Source organism: Thunnus albacares, chromosome 2 (assembly GCF_914725855.1).
Source record: "Thunnus albacares chromosome 2, fThuAlb1.1, whole genome shotgun sequence".
Lineage (NCBI taxonomy): Eukaryota > Metazoa > Chordata > Actinopteri > Scombriformes > Scombridae > Thunnus > Thunnus albacares.
In genome coordinates, this window is record NC_058107.1 from 28,223,614 (window position 1) to 28,240,631 (window position 17,018).

The following is a 17,018-nucleotide window of genomic DNA, read 5'->3' on the forward strand; positions in this document are numbered from 1 at the left end:
AAATGAAGTGTGATCTGTTGGAGAGGTAGGACCAGAACCAGCTGAGTGCAGTGCCCTCAATACCAAGGTCTTCAAGTCTGGCGAGCAAGATGTTGTGGCTCATGGTAATGAAGGTTGCACCAGGGTCAAGGAGGATGAGAATGTTGAGGGCTCCAGTGTCAGCACAGGAGAGGAGATCATTGAATACTTTGAGGAGGGCAGTTTCTGTGCTGTGGAATGGGACAAAGCCAGACTGAAGAGTTTCAAATACATTATTGGAATGCAAGTGGGTTTGAAGTTGTGAGGCTATGAGGCGTTCCAAAGTTTTTGAGAGGAAGGGGAGATTGGAGATTGGCCGATAAGAGTTGAGGCAGAATGGATCAAGACCAGGCTTTTTGAGGATTAGGGAGACAGCAGCAGTTTTCAAGGAAGAGGGGGCTATTCCATGGGACAGAGAGGAGTTGGGGCATATGATGGGAAGGCATGTCTTCAGCAGGAGGGTTGGGAGGGGGCCAAAGGAGCAGGTTGTGGGTTTGGATGAGCTGATGAGTTTGGAGATGATGGAGGGAGTAACTGGAGCAAACCAGCAGGGATGACGATATTTAATGTTTTTTTTTTCTTCCCGAAAACAAATCATTTTTTAAATATTTGTATGAAACAAATATTCGTAAAAAAACCCCCCACTATTTGTGCTTTGCTGTATAACGTATTTGTATTCGGGCACACCCCTAGTCAAGGGAGGCAGATAATGTGGTGTTGAGGTAATTGGCAAGATCATCAGGTGAGGTGGGCCTGGATCCAGGGAGAGAGCATTGGAGAGCAGGTCTGAGAGTTGGAGGGGATTGATGGATTTTCAGTTTCGGAAGGACATTTCTCTGCAGAGCTGTGGATGTGGGGTTGGGGATGGAATAGTGAACTGGATGAGATTATGATCTGACAAAAGTAAAAGGGACAGATGGATGTTGAGTACCGGTAGATTGACAGAGCAGACTATGTCAAGGATATGGCCCTTGACGTGGGTGGGGAAGGTGATGTGCTGGGTGAGGTTGAAATTGTCGAGTAAATTGATGAATTCAGATGCAAACTTACAGGTTGGTGAATCAATGTGTATGTTTAAGTCGCAGAACAGCAGTAGATATGAGGAGAGAGATGAGGCAACTGTGAGGAGTTCAGACAGTTCAGACAGGAAAGATGGATTACGCTTGGGTGGCTGGTAAATGAGGATGACAGTCATTGAGCAGCATGCTTTGCTAGGAGTCCTGCAGTTCTGGATGAATAAAACAGCTAGACCACCTCTGCAATGAGAGGGACGGGGTTTGCAAATGTAGCCAAAACCAGGGGGAGATGCTTGATTGAGGGAAAAAAAATCATCAGGTTGTTGCCAAGTTTCTGTGAGCAGGAGAAAGTCAATTGAATTGTCCAGGACTAGCTCATGTAGGATAGTGGCTTTGTTGTTTAATGATCGGGTGTTGAGGAGGGCAAAATTGATCAGATGAGAAGGCAATGTAATGGGGGCATGCTGGAGAGGTCTGAGGTTGTCTAGGTTGTCATTGCACTGGCAAAGTGCAAGTGTCATGGTCTGTGCTTTCTCGGTGGCTCAGTCGATGTGACGAATCTTCCACTGCACAGAGGATTGTGGGTCAGAATAGTCAGAAGAGCATGCTGGCTAACATAATACAAAATGCGACCGGTTGTAGTAGGACAGGTACTTTTGGCATACTGCATTTGTATGGGATGCATTATGGTATGCATATGTATTGGGACTAGGGGTGTGCCCGAATACAAATATGTTATTCGGCAAAGCACAAATAGTGGGATTCTTTTACAAATATTTATTTTATACAAATATCTTAAAAATTATTTGTTATCATTAACAGGAAGAGCTCATTAGATTTCAGACTTCTTTATTGTTCTTTTGATCCAGTTTAGTTGTTTTTGTGACAGAAAAGTGTAAACTCCAGGCTTTTTAATCAGGCCACAATTCCTATGTCCAAAAGAAGTGAAGCCGACTAGCGCTCCATTGCACAACAGTGGTCCACCTGAATCACCCTAAAGAGAGAGCAAATACAAGACATTTTGAGGCACGTACACAGCATATAGGGTGATATGGATGTTACAGGTTACTTCCTGCTCAAAATATATTACTTATGAGTGTGCTTACCCAACAGCTATCAGCATTGTTTTTACCATCTGAACCAGCACATATCATGTCCTTAGTGATGACAGGGTTGAAGTTGTAATATTCAGGGGAGTTGCACTTCACTCTGTCGATCACAGTCACATTGACAGCCATCAGGACATCAGACATTTTTTTGACATTGTTTTTTTTTCCCCCATCCAGCCACCATACAGATGGAGCCAGCTGTTGGGTCTTTGACAGTTTTACCCAAATCAAGACATTTCACAGTTTTGGTCTGCTTTGCTGATTTGCTGAGCTGAAATTTCAAAAAAAAAAAGAAAAAAGGAGCAATACTTATTTATGACAGGTCTTATATAAGGGACAGCCTGACTATATGTTGGCACTGAATTTGGTTGACATTTCGGTTCATTTTAATTGGGATCTTTCTCTTTTTTGAGACTTTCTATATTTTTCTTTTTGACAAAACAATGCCAAACAAACAATGTATTGATCCTACCTAGAAGTTTCTATCCAAGGTCTGATATTATGCATTCCTCCATACCTTTGACATCCAAAAACTATTAAAAAAACCTCAATGAGACAGACTGTTGCACTGGTTGTCATGTTCCTTCAACACAAAGATTACGGTCACAATCATTTGTTTAGAAAAGGATCCCAAGATGAATAGTCTCTGTAGAGTAGTTTCTTCTACGGCAGACACCACTGCACATGTGTGGAAATGCTGTTCCATTTAGTTCTTAGCTAGCTTGTTATGCTACATATCGCAACCTTTTTACAAATTTACAATGTAGTTCAAACTCAGGGGGTTGTGATAGGAAGTACAACAGCTAGGGAAACTATTTAAATAAAACCATGTTCTTGCACATGCTCAGTAGTATCTGCCTCACACAGAACTACTCTCCAGAGACAGAAAACGTGATCGTTGTCATTAGACATTGGAGCCATTTCTAAAAAAACTAATGTACCCAAATTTTTAGTGCCAAAGAAATGCATCACCTACTGCATTGGTGGGTCATTGAGGTGTTTTCATAGTTTTTGGACAACAATTGAGGTCTATGGACAGTGGAATATGATATATCACACTTTGGATACACACACAATACTTGTAAGTAGGATGAGTTCATTGTTGGTTTGGCTCTGCACATGAGATTTGTTGACAATAATAAAAATATAGAAAATCACCAGCCATATCTTTTAAGAGTCAAACAGAGTCCAGACAAAGCTCCAAATATGTTTCTAAATCATCATGAACCACTCATGCACCTCTGCAGATTGAAACCAACAACTGTAGTTATTGTTAAATCACCTTACCTTGAGCAACATGAGGTCATTGACTCTCTTTGTCTTATCATAGCTGGGATGAGGAACGTGACTCTCCACTTCTAGGATCTGCCTCGAATCCTTCTCCTTTTTTTCGGATTTTATGGAGTGCACCCCGAGCCACACCCTCGTGATACTGTAACAGCATGAGACACAGGAATCTGTTAGATTACAGTTCATATACACTAAAGGTTTACATGCAAGAAGTGAATAAACTGATGATAAACTGATGACTCAATCACTCATAATAAGGTCAGAATGTGGCCTTTTGAGACACTGAGAAATCTACTGCATTTCTCCCCCCCAAAGTGTGAATAAGAGTGGATACTTCAGTAGTAATAGTGTTGAATGCAGACTTTAAGTAGAACTATTACTCTGTGTTTAACTGCTGAAAGTGTTAAATTGACTGATATAAAACGGTAATGTTTATTTTCACTCTTCCACAGTTAAATGTATATGAGCAGAACTCTGTCCTAGTAGATCTTCCAAATGAGGTTTAGAAGTTTCTATGAAATAAGTTTTCATAGAAGTTATAATTGTTGACATACTGTTTATAAATGCTAAACAGGGGGACTTTCTGACCATATCTCACATCATCAGTTATAGTTTGAGTGCCAGATATGACATTTTAAGTAAGGTAAGTACTGTAAGAGGCTTACTCAGCGCAGTGGGCAGCAGTCAGGACCCATTGTGGATTGATCAGTATCCCTCCACAGCTTGGTATCTTGCTCTCCAGGAGAGCCATGAAAGGCAGTGAGTGAGGGGTCACTTCTTTCCCTCCAATAATCTCAGCACCATGACCTAAGACATAATATTCAGACAGTTCACTTATCAAGGAGGTGATAAATGAATCAGTCAACCAAGCAAAACATGACACTTTGCACCGGCTGCATTATAATACTGAAAGACCCCTGTAGCATTACTTTGCATGTTTTTTATGAGCAAGATCACCAAGTATAATTCTGCAAATATAGAAAATATTACTCACTGGACTGGACAACAAGGAGGACCACACAAGAGAGAAAAACACTGAGATCTCTCGTGCTGAACATTTCTTCTTCTCTCTGTTTGATATGATGGTAAATGAACTGAACACTGAAACCCACCTCGATGCAAACACTTGTCTTATATGTGTGTCACGTATGTGTTAAAGATGTGGTCTGATCAAAGCAATGCATGAGTCAGCAAAATGGACAAAGCAAAAACATGACATGAGAAATACTGCAAACCATCTTTATTTAGAAGCCTGTGGTAACTGTTTCTGTCATTTACCAGTCATCATGCAGTAGTTTTATTTGACAGCTGTGTGGTGGAGGCTGTATTTATGTGAAGTAAGGCGCATCAGCAGGGTGCAGACGTTTGCAGTATGCAACAGCTAAAGACTGGGGGTCTTTGAACACTCCTTGAACTCACACTTGAATACTATCATCTTATGATTCAGAGGGAGAATAAAAATGAATTCTACATTTAATCAAACCTTAATTTTTCTTCAGTTTGCAAGAAATAGCCATCATGTCAACCATCTTACATAGATATTTATTTATATGAGTCTTACATGAGCAGCCACTAAAGACAGCAATAAGTTGCTTATAGTACATTTCTATTGTAGAATAACACAAAAACAGAATGCAAAATAATATGCAGCACAGATCTTAGAAAACAAAACATAAAGGCCTGAGGTGCATGAGAACAGCAAGGTATGTGTGGTCACAAATATACAACAGATTTCATTGCCTAAATTATCACTGTTGTGTTTAGACTTCGGCTTCAAAACTGAGAAACATTTTGATTTAAATCAGAATACTGTAAATGTGTGTTTCTCTCTGAAATGCGGAATTTTGTTTGGGGTCCAAAACACACAAATGAGTGTAATACCAGAGGCCTGACAACATTTCACTAGGTTAGCATTATTAACACTGACTCCTAAAAAGTACGTTTGTGTGCAACTTATTTGCAACGGCAAATATTTTTTGAAAGTAACCATATAGAATTTGACCAACATGCATTAATAGGCCTGATGGAAAAGTGAAAATATTGTATGAAACAAAACACTCAAAACTAACAAAAATTATAAAAACAATATAAAAGTGCGAAATAGAGAAAATGTCAAGTACTTTTCTTCTCGTGATATGACATTCACATTAATGTTTCTCTTTAAGCCTTGATATGAAATACATTTTTCTCTTATATATCTTCACTGAAATAATGGTTTTAGTCAAGGCTTTGGTTCTCTTCATCTGGCCAGAGACATCATGATGAAATTGACCTTTTTTGTCTAAATCTGGGCCCTTTCACATACTTTCAGTGTTGATCAATAGGCATCAACCTTGATTGAAATAAACCAGCTGGATAATCTATGTGTGAGGTTTTGTTTGTCATATTATGTGTCAAGAAAACAGGTAATAGATAATAGCTTATAAAACTTTGCAATTTCATCTTGTTTCATCTGGTTGACAGGTTGAATAATGTCACTTTGATGTTTTGCTTTCATGTTTAAATGCAGCATGAAAAAGAAAACTTTCACCTTTTGCCAGAAATTCCCCACCAGGCCTGCTAGTATCTGAGGGGTACTTCTGTAGTTACCACGGGGTACATGGAAAGATTGCAGAGTAGTTGTTTTGAGGAAATAGAAATAATTATTTAAATGAAAAAAAAAAACAACAGGTTGACTGCAGAGGACAGGAGCTTCCACAAGCCCACGTAAGTTGACCTATAATATCTAACCACAGTGTGCTGCTAATAAGTGCACGTGAAAACTACTTAGCAAGCCACAGTAGCACAACAATAGAAATGGTCTATTGGTCCGTGCTTTCTTGGTGGCTCAGTTGATGTGACATATCTTCTGCTGCACAGAGGATTGTGGGTCAATATAGCCAGAAAAGCACGCTGGTTTGCATACTACAAAATGAAAACGGATGTAGTAGGACATCCTGGTTCTTTTGGCTTACTGCATTTGACATACTATGTATTGGGACATACTAAATCTTTTTCTGGTATATTAAATAGTACGATACTATGGGTTTCAAAACATACTCATGGTCCTGCCACTGCAGGTAGTTAGATAATTAACTGGACATGATAACAGTTGCTTCTTATGTTTAATCTATTCCTTACACTTTTTCTCTTGTGTTTTTGTTTTTGGAAAGCCAAGGCTAACAAAAAACAAATTAGATGATAAGTAACAAATCCAAAACCTACTCTGGTAGTTCTGGTTGCTGAGCTATGACTAGACAGTCATTGTTTAGGGGAGGGGTTTAGTGAACTGTCAATTTAGAAATCATCATTTCTTATATGGATGCACATGTGTATCCACAGATCCACTCTGTGGTGAAATACTATTATGAAGCGATCTCATCAGTCAAAGGGGTACAATGTAGGGGTACCTGAGCCCATCTGATTGGGCTATAAGAGTATGTCAGACAAATAACATTGAAACAACTGACCTATAATATAAATTCCTTTACAATACATCTAATTGCACAGAAGAAATAGAATAGAAATAGAAGCTATTAACATGGTCAAGAATTATTAACAGGAAGAGCTCATTATATTTCAGACTTCTTCATTGTCTTTTTGATCCAGTCGAGTTGTTTTCGTGACAGAAAAGTGTAAATTCCAGGCTTTTTAATTCGGCCGCAATTCCGTCCAGTAAAGGTGACTCCGACCGGCGCTCCATTGCACAACAATGGTCCACCTGAATCACCCTAAAGAGAGAGAAAATACAGGACAATTTGAGGCACATACACAGCAGTTAGGGTGATATGGATGTTACAGGTTATTTCCTGCTACATTATATTAAGTGTGTAATTACCTGACAGGTATCAACCTGTTTTTTACCATCTGAACCAGCACATATCATGTCCTTAGTGATGACAGGGTTTTTGTTGTAATATTCAGGGGAGTTGCACTTCACTCTGTCGATCACAGTCACATTGACAGCCATCAGGACATCAGACATTTTTTCGACTTTGTTGTTTGTTTTCCCCCATCCAGCCACCCTACAGATGGAGCCAGCTGTTGGGTCTTTGACAGTTTTACCCAAATCAAGACATTTCACAGTTTTGGTCTGCTTTGCTGATTTGCTGAGCTGAAATTTTGAAAAAAACAGCAGAGCATTACTTATTTAAAGCAGGCCTGTGCATTGATTTAATAGAGTTTGAATAAAGGACACAAACAAGGAAGACTAGTGCCAATACTAATTCTTTTATATAAGGAATCACAGTAGTCAGGACAACAAGAAATGAAGGTGTAGATAACGTTGACTTTATATTTTGGATATTATTCGGAGTTAAGCGACAGCCTGACTATATGTTGGCACTTATTCGATTTGGACTAAATTTGGTTGAAATTTTGGTTCAGTTTAATTGGGATCTTTCTCTTTCGCCTAAATAGACTGAAAAATACAGCTGGAGATTTTCTATATTTTTCTTTTCGACAAATCTCATCCAACAATGCCAAACCAACAATGAATTGACTTTGACATCCAAAAACTATTAAAAACACCTCAATGAGCCACACTGTTGCACTGGTTGTAATGTTCCTTCACCACAAAGATTATCGTCATGATTGTTTGTTCAGAAAAGGATCTCAGCACGAAGAGTCTCTGTAGAGTAGTCCCTTGTAGGACAGATGCCACTGCACATGTGCGGAAATGCTGTTCCATTTAGTTCTTCGCTAGCTTGTTGTGCTACATATCACAACCTCTTGACACTCCTGATAAGTTCTTTTGAGTAAATTACAATGTAGTTCAAAGTCAAGAGGTTGTGATATGAAGCACAATAAGCTAGATAAACTATTTAAATAAAACCACATTCTTGCACATGCTCAGTAGTGTCTGCCTCACACAGAACTACTCTCCAGAGACTGAAAACATGATTACTGTTGTTGGAGCTGTTTCTAAACAAATTAATGTGTTTTTTTGTGCTGAAGGAACATGTCACCTAGTGCATCGTGTGGCTCACTGAGGTGTTTAATAATTTTTTGACAATAAGAGAGATCTAGGCACAGAGGAATATGATACATCAGGCTTTGGGTACACACACAATACTTGTAAGTAGGATGACTTCATCGTTGGTTTTGCTCTGCACACGAGATTTGTTGACAATAATAAAAATATAGAAAATCACCAGCCATATCTGTTTAGAGTTTAACAGAGTTCAGACAAAGCTCCAAGTATGTTTGTAAATCATCATGAACCACTCATGCACCTCTGCAGATTGAAACCAACAACTGTAGTTATTGTGAAATCACCTTACCTTGAGCAACATGAGGTCATTGACTTTCTCTGTCTCATCATAGCAGGGATGAGGAACACGAATCTTCACCTCTAGGATCTGCCTCGTACCCCTCTCATCTTTTTCTATGGAGTGCACCCCGAGCCACACCCTCGTGATACTGCAACAGCATGAGACACAGGAATCTGTTAGATTACAGTTCATATACACTAAAGGTTTACATGCAAGAAGTGAATAAACTGATGATAAACTGATGACTCTATCAAACATAATAACGTCAGAATGTGGCCTTTTGAGACACTGAGAAATCTACTGCATTTTTCCCCCAAAGTGTGAATAAGAGTGGATACTTCAGTGGTAATAGTGTCGAATGCAGAGTTTAAGTAGAGCTATTACTCTGTGTTTAACTGCTGAAAATGTTAAATTGACTGATATAAAATGGTAATGTTTATTTTCACTCTTCCACAGTTAAATGTATATGAGCAGAAGTCTGTCCTAGTAGATCTTCCAAATTAGGTTTAGAAGTTTCTATGAAATAAGTTTTCATAGAAGTTATAATTGCTGATATACTGTTTATAAATGCTAAACAGGGGGACTTAAAGTAAAGTGTTGCCTTATTTGAGTATAAATCTAAATTTCTGACCATATCTTACATGATCAGTTATAGTTTGAGTGCCAGATATGACATTTTAAGTAAGGTAAGTACTGTTAGAGGCTTACTTAGAGCAGTGGGCAGCAGTCAGGACCCATTTTGGATTGATCAGTATCCCTCCACAGATTGGTTTCTTGCTCTCCAGCAGAGCCATGAAAGGCAGCGAGTGAGGCGTCACTTCTTTCCCTCCAATAATCTCAGCACCATGACCTAAGACAAAATATTCAGACAGTTCATTTATCAAGGAGGTGATAAATGAGTCAGTCAACCAAACAAAACATGACACTTTGCACCGGCTGCATTAGAATACTGAAAGACCCCTGTAGCATTACTTTGCATGTTTTTTATGAGCAAGATATCACCAAGTATAATTCTGCAAATATAGAAAATATTACTCACTGGACTGGACAACAAGGAGGACCACACAAGAGAGAAAAACACTGAGATCTCTCGGGCTGAACATTTCTTCTTCTTTCTGTTTGATATGATGGTAAATGCACTGAACACTGAAACCCACCTCGATGCAAACACTTGTCTTATATGTATGTCACGTATGTGTTAAGGATGTGGTCTGATCAAAGCAATACATGAGTCAGCAAAATGGATGCAAACATGACATGAGAAATACTGCAAACCATCTTTATTTAGAAGCCTGTGGTAACTGTTTCTGTCATTTACAAGTCATCATGCAGTAGTTTTATTTGACAGCTGTGTGGTGGAGGCTGTATTTACATGACGTAGGGTGCATCAGCAGGGTGCAGATGTTTGCAGTATGCAACAGCTAAAGACTGGGGGTCTTTGAACACTCCAGCTATGACTTACTTGAATACTATCATCTTATGATTCAGAGGGAGAATAAAAATGAATTCTACATTTAATAAAACCTTAATTTTCCTTCAGTGTGCAAGAAATAGCATCATGTCAACCATCTTACATAGATATTTATTTATATGAGTCTTACATGAGCAGCCACTAAAGACAGCAATAAGTTACTTATAGTACATTTCTATTGTAGAATAACACAAAAACAGAATGCAAAATAATATGATCTTTTAGAAAATTAAACTGAGGTGCATGAGAACAGCAAGGTATATGCGGTCACAAATATACAACAGATTTCATTGACTAAATTATCACTGTTGTGTTTAGACTTCGGCTTCAAAACTGAGAAACATTTTGATTTAAATCAGAATACTGTAAATGTGTGTTTCTCTCTGAAATGTTAAATATTGTTTTGGGTCCAAAACACACAAATGAGTGTAATACCAGAGGCCTGACAACATTTGACTAGGTTGGCATTATTAACACTGACTCCTAAAAAGTACGTTTGTGTGCAACTTATTTGCAACAGCAAATATTTTTTGAAAGTAACCATATAGAATTTGACCAACATGCATTAATAGGCCTGATGGAAAAGTGAAAGTACTGTATGAAACAAAACACTAAAAACTAACAAAAAATATAAAAACAATATAAAAGTGCAAAATAGAGAAAATATCAAGTACTTTTCTTCTCATGATATGACTAATACTTTCAGAATTTGTTGCCACATTCACATTAATGTTTCCATTTAAGCCTTGATGTGAAAAACATTTTTCTCTTATATATCTTGACTGAAATAATGGTTTTAGTCAAAGCTTTGGTTCTCTTCATCTGGCCAGAGACATCATGATGAAATTGACCTTTTTTGTCTAAATCTGGGCCCTTTCACATACTTTCAGTGTTGATCAATAGGCCTCAACCTTTTTTGAAATAAACCAGCTGGATAATCTATGTGTGAGGTTTTGTTTGTCATATTATGTGTCAAGAAAACAAGTAAATAGATAATAGCTCATAAAACTTTGCAATTTCATCTTGTTTCATCTGGTTGACAGGTTGAATAATGTCACTTTGATGTTTTGCTTTCATATTTAAATGAAGCATGAAAAAGAAAACTTTCACTTTTTGCCAGAGATTCCCCACCAGGCCTACTATTATCTGAGGGGTACTTCTGTAGTTACCACGGGGTACATGAAAAGATTGCAGAGTAGTTGTTTTGAGCAAATAGAAATTATAATTCAAATGAAAAAAAAACAAAACAGGTCGACTGAAGAGGACAGGAGCTTCCACAAGCCCACGTAAGTTGACCTATAATATCTAACCACAGTGTGCTGCTAATAAGTGCACGTGAAAACTACTTCGCAAGCCACAATAGCACAACAATAGAAATGGTCTATTGGTCCGTGCTTTCTTGGCGGCTCAGTCGATGTGACGTATCTTCTTTTGCACAGAGGATTGTGGGTCAGAATAGCCAGAAAAGCACGCTGGTTTGCATACTACAAAATGAAAACGGATGTAGTAGGACATCCTGGTTCTTTTGGCTTACTGCATTTGACATACTATGTATTGGGACATACTAAATCTTTTCTGGTATATTAAATAGTACGATACTATGGGTTTCAAAACATACCCATGGTCCTGCCACTGTAGGTAGTTAGATAATTAGCTGGACATGATAACAGTTGCTTCTTATGTTTAATCTATTCCTTACACTTTTTCTCTTGTGTTTTTGCTTTTGGAAAGCCAAGGCTAACAAAAAACAAATTAGATGATAAGTAAGAAATCCAAAGCCTACCATGCGTAGTTCTGGATGCTAAGCTATGACTAGACAGTCACTGTTTAGGGGAGGGGTTTAGTGAACTGTCAATTCAGTGATCACTCATTCTTATATGGATGCACATGTGTATCCACAGATCCACTCTGTGGTGAAATACTAACATGAAGCGATCCCATCAATCAAAGGGGTACAATGTAGGGGTACCTGAGCCCATCTGATTGGGCTGTAAGAGTATGTCAGACAAGAAATGTTGAAACAACTGACCTATAATATAAATTCCTTTACAGTACATCTAATTAGGATAAAATGAACGTTGCACAGAAGAAATAGAATAGAAATAGAAGCTATTAACATGGTCAAGAATCATTAACAGGAAGCACTCATTATATTTCAGACTTCTTCATTGTCTTTTTGATCCAGTCGAGTTGTTTTTGTGACAGAAAAGCGTAAACTCCAGGCTCTTTATTTTGGCCACACTCCGTAGGTCCAAAAGAAGTGACTCCGGCTAGCGCTCCATTGCACAACAGTGGTCCACCTGAATCATACTAAAGAGAGAGCAAATACAAGACATTTTGAGGCACATACACAGCAGTTAGGGTGATATGGATGTTACAGGTTACTTCCTGCTCAAAATATATTGAGTGTGTACTCACCTTACAGGTATCAGCTTTGTTTTCACCGTCTGAACCAGCACATATCATGTCCTTAGTGATGACAGGGTTTTTGTTGTAATATTCACCGCACTTCACTCTGTCGACCACAGTCACATTGACAGCCATCAGGACATCAGACATTTTATTGACATTGTGGTCTGTTTTCCCCCATCCAGCCACCATACAGATGGAGCCAGCTGTTGGGTCTTTGACAGTTTTACCCAAATCAAGACATTTCACCGTTTTGGTCTGCTTTGCCGATTTGCTGAGCTGAAATTTTGAAAAAAACAGCAGAGCATTACTTATTTAAAGTAGGCCTGTGCATTGATTTAATAGAGTTTGAACAAAGGACCGGAACAAGGAAGACTAGTGCCAATACTAATTCTAATATATAAGGAATCACAGTAGTCAGGACAACAAGAAATGAAGGTGTAGATAATGTTCTCTAGATCATGGGGTGAGAAGAAAGACTTTATATTTTGGATATTATTTGGAGATAAGCGACAGCCTGACCATATGTTGGCACTAATTCGATTTGGACTAAATCTGGTTGAAATTTTGGTTCAGTTTAAGAGGGATCTTTCTTTTTTGCCTAAATAAACTGAAAAATACAGCTGGGGATTTTCAATATATTTCTTTTTGACAAATCTCATCCAAAAGAACTCCTGATAAGTTCTTTTGAGTAATTTACAATGTAGTTCAAAGTCAAGAGGTTGTGATATGAAGGACAATAAGCTAGAGAAACTATTTAAATAAAACCACATTCTTGCACATGCTCAGTAGTGTCTGCCTCACACAGAACTACTCTCCAGAGACTGACAACATGATTACTGTTGTTGGAGCTGTTTCTAAACAAATTAATGTGTTTTTTTGTGCTGAAGGAACATGTCACCCAGTGCGTTGTGTGGCTCACTGAGGTGTTTAATAGTTTTTGGACAATAACGGAGATCTAGGCACAGAGGAATATGATACATCAGGCTTTGGATACACATACAATACTTGTAAGTAGAATGAGTTCATTGTTGGTTTTGCTCTGCACATGAGATTTGTTGACAATAATAAAAATATAGAAAATCACCAGTCATATCTTTTAAGAGTTTAACAGAGTTCAGACAAAGCTCCAAATATGTGTCTAAATCATCATGAACCACTCATGCACCTCTGCAGATTGAAAAACACAGCTGTGGTTATTGTGAAATCACCTTACCTTGAGCAACATGAGGTCATTGACTATCTTTGTCTCATCATAGCAGGGATGAGGAATACGACTCTTCACCGCTAGGATCTGCCTCGAATCCTTCTCCTTTCTTTTGGATTTTATGGAGTGCACCCCCAGCAACACCCTCTTGATACTGTAACAGCATGAGACACAGGAATCTGTTAGATTACAGTTCATATACACTAAAGATTTACATGCACAAAGTGAATAAATTGATGATAAACTGATGACTCTGTCAAACATAATAACGTCAGAATGTGGCCTTTTGAGACACTGAGAAATCTACTGCATTTTCCCCCAAGTGTGAATAAGAGTGGATACTTCAGTGGTAATAGTGTTGAATGCAGAGTTTAAGTAGAGCTATTACTCTGTGTTTAACTGCTGAAAATGTTAAATTGACTGATATAAAACAGTAATGTTTATTTTCACTCTTCCACAGTTAAATGTATATGAGCAGAAGTCTGTCCTAGTAGATCTTCTAAATTAGGTTTAGAAGTTTCTATGAAATAAGTTTTCATAGAAGTTATAATTGCTGACATAGTGTTTATAAATGCTAAACAGGGGGACTTAAAGTAAAGTGTTGCCTTATTTGAGTATGTTAAAAATCTAAATTTCTGACCATATCTCACATCATCAGTAATAGTTTGAGTGCCAGATATGGCATTTTAAGCAAGGTAAGTACTGTAAGAGGCTTACTTAGAGCAGTGGGCAGCAGTCAGGACCCATTGTGGATCAATCAGTATCCCTCCACAGATTGGTTTCTTGCTCTCCAGCAGAGCCATGAAAGGCAGAGAGTGAGGCGTCACTTCTTTCCCTCCAATAATCTCAGCACCTTGACCTAAGACAAAATATTCAGACAGTTCATTTATCAAGGAGGTGATAAATGACTCGGTCAACCAAACAAAACATGACACTTTGCACCGGCTGCATTATAATATTGAAAGACCCCTGTAGCATTACTTTGCATGTTTTTATGAGCAAGATATCACCAAGTATAATTCTGCAAATATAGAAAATATTACTCACTGGACTGGACAACGAGGAGGACCACACAAGAGAGAAAAACACTGAGATCTCTCGGACAGAACATTTCTTCTTCTCTCTGTTTGATATGATGGTAAATGAACTGAACACTGAAACCCACCTCGATGCAAACACTTGTCTTATATTTGTGTCACTTGTGTGTTAATCTCAGAGGATGTGGTCTGACCATGGAAATGCATGAGTCAGCAAAATGGACACAAGAATGACATGAGACTTGCTGCGATCCGTCTTAATTTAAAAGCCTGTGGTAACTGTCATTTACTAGTCATCATGCAGTAGTTTTATTTGACAGCTGTGTGGTGGAGGCTGAATTTACATGACGTAGGGCGCATCAGCAGGGTGCAGACGTTTCAGTATGGGTGGGACCAGGTTGCAACAGCTAAAGACTGGGGGTCTTTGACCATTTCAGTTATGATTTACTTGAATACTATCATCTTATGATTCAGAGGGAGAATAAAAATGAATTCTACATTTAATCAAACCTTAATTTTCCTTCAGTGTGCAAAAAATAGCCATCATGTCAACCATCTTACATAGATATTTATTTATATGAGTCTTACATGAGCAGCCACTAAAGACAGCAATAAGTTGCTTATAGTACATTTCTATTGTAGAATAACACAAAAACAGAATGCAGAATAATATGCGGCACAGATCTTAGAAAACGAAACATAAAGGCCTGAGGTGCATGAGAACAGCAAGGTATATGTGGTCACAAATATACAACAGATTTCATTGACAAAATTATCACTGTTGTGTTTAGACTTCGGCTTCAAAACTGAGAAACATTTTGATTTAAATCAGAATACTGTAAATGTGTGTTTCTCTCTGAAATGTTAAATATTGTTTTGGGTCCAAAACACACAAATGAGTGTAATACCAGAGGCCTGACAACATTTGACACATTAGGTTAGCACTATTAACACTGACTCCTAAAAAGTACGTTTGTGTGCAACTTATTTGCAACAGTAAATATGTATTGAAAGTAACCATATAGAATTTGACCAACATGCATTAATAGGGCTGATGGAAAAGTGAAAATACTGTATGAAACACAACACTAAAAACTAACAAAAAATATAAAAACAATATAAAAGTACGAAATAGAGAAAATGTCAAGTACTTTTCTTCTCATGATATGACTAATACTTTCAGAATTTGTTGCCACATTCACATTAATGTTTCTCTTTAAGCCTTGATGTGAAATACATTTTTCTCTTATATATCTTAATGAAATAATGGTTTTAGTCAAGGTTTTGGTTCTCTTCATCTGGCCAGAGACATCATGATGAAATTGACCTTTCTTGTCTAAATTTGGACCCTTTCACATACTTTCAGTGTTGATCAATAGGCATCGACCTTTATTGATATAAACTAACTGGATAATCTATGTGTGAGGTTTTGTTTGTCATATTATGTGTCAAGAAAACAAGTAAACAGATAATAGCTTATAATACTTTGCAATTTCATCTTGTTTCATCTGGTTGACAGGTTGAATAATGTCACTTTGATGTTTTGCTTTCATATTTAAATGCAGCATGAAAAAGAAAACTTTCACCTTTTGCCAGAGATTCCCCATCAGGCCTACTAGTATCTGAGGGGTACTTCTGTAGTTACCACGGGGTACATGGAAAGATTGCAGAGTAGTTGTTTTGAACAAATAGAAATAATTATTTAAATGAAAAAAAAAACAAAAACAGGTCGACTGCAGAGGACAGGAGCTTCCACAAGCCCACATAAGTTGACCTATAATATCTAACCACAGTGTGCTGCTACTAAGAGCACGTGAAAACTACTTAGCAAGCCACAGTAGCACAACAATAGAAATGGTCTATTGGTCCGTGCTTTCTTGGTGGCTCAGTCGATGTGACATATCTTCTGCTGCACAAAGGATTATGGGTCAGAATAGCCAGAAAAGCACGCTGGTTTGCATACTACAAAATGAAAACGGATGTAGTAGGACATCCTGGTTCTTTTGGCTTACTGCATTTGACATACTATGTATTAGGACATACTAAATCTTTTCTGGTATATTAAATAGTACGATACTATAGGTTTCAAAACATACCCATGGTCCTGCCACTGTAGGTAGTTAGATAATTAGCTGGACATGATAACAGTTGCTTCTTATGTTTAATCTATTCCTTACAGTTTTTTTCTTGTGTTTTTGCTTTTGGAAAG

The 17,018-nt window shown here is 37.9% G+C and overlaps 3 protein-coding genes across 3 annotated transcripts; all 3 read right to left on the reverse strand.

Moving 5' to 3' along the window:
* Positions 1 to 1,866: 1,866 nt before the first annotated feature.
* On the reverse strand, positions 1,867 to 4,491 carry LOC122971353 (granzyme A-like). Its single transcript, XM_044337961.1, is given in 6 exon segments — positions 1,867 to 2,028; positions 2,141 to 2,309; positions 2,311 to 2,414; positions 3,431 to 3,575; positions 4,099 to 4,240; positions 4,428 to 4,491. Coding segments are annotated over 6 exon segments (786 nt in total).
* Positions 4,492 to 6,932: 2,441 nt separating this feature from the next.
* On the reverse strand, positions 6,933 to 9,788 carry LOC122971001 (granzyme A-like). Its single transcript, XM_044337427.1, has 5 exons — positions 9,725 to 9,788; positions 9,394 to 9,535; positions 8,695 to 8,833; positions 7,251 to 7,526; positions 6,933 to 7,143 (listed from the first exon to the last, which is right to left on the reverse strand). The coding sequence occupies exons 1-5, from the start codon at positions 9,786 to 9,788 to the stop codon at positions 6,985 to 6,987; spliced, it is 780 nt and encodes a 259-aa protein (XP_044193362.1). The 3' UTR covers positions 6,933 to 6,984.
* Positions 9,789 to 11,881: 2,093 nt separating this feature from the next.
* LOC122969960 (granzyme A-like) lies at positions 11,882 to 16,909 on the reverse strand. Its single transcript, XM_044336020.1, has 5 exons — positions 16,906 to 16,909; positions 14,490 to 14,631; positions 13,782 to 13,926; positions 12,575 to 12,844; positions 11,882 to 12,466 (listed from the first exon to the last, which is right to left on the reverse strand). The coding sequence occupies exons 1-5, from the start codon at positions 16,907 to 16,909 to the stop codon at positions 12,305 to 12,307; spliced, it is 723 nt and encodes a 240-aa protein (XP_044191955.1). The 3' UTR covers positions 11,882 to 12,304.
* Between the last annotated feature and the right edge of the window lie 109 nt (positions 16,910 to 17,018).

Coding starts and splice junctions, on each gene's coding strand:
- LOC122971001 (XM_044337427.1), bottom strand. CDS start 9,788: ATGTTCAGCCCGAGAGATCTCAGTGTTTTTCTCTCTTGTGTGGTCCTC. Junction 9,536..9,724: donor CCTCCTTGTTGTCCAGTCCA/GTGAGTAATATT, acceptor ATTTTGTCTTAG/GTCATGGTGCTGAGATTATT. Junction 7,527..8,694: donor ATGACCTCATGTTGCTCAAG/GTAAGGTGATTT, acceptor TCAAAATTTCAG/CTCAGCAAATCAGCAAAGCA.
- LOC122969960 (XM_044336020.1), bottom strand. Junction 13,927..14,489: donor ACTGCTGCCCACTGCTCTAA/GTAAGCCTCTTA, acceptor ATGCTGTTACAG/TATCAAGAGGGTGTTGCTGG. Junction 12,467..12,574: donor ACAAAGCTGATACCTGTAAG/GTGAGTACACAC, acceptor CTCTCTCTTTAG/TATGATTCAGGTGGACCACT.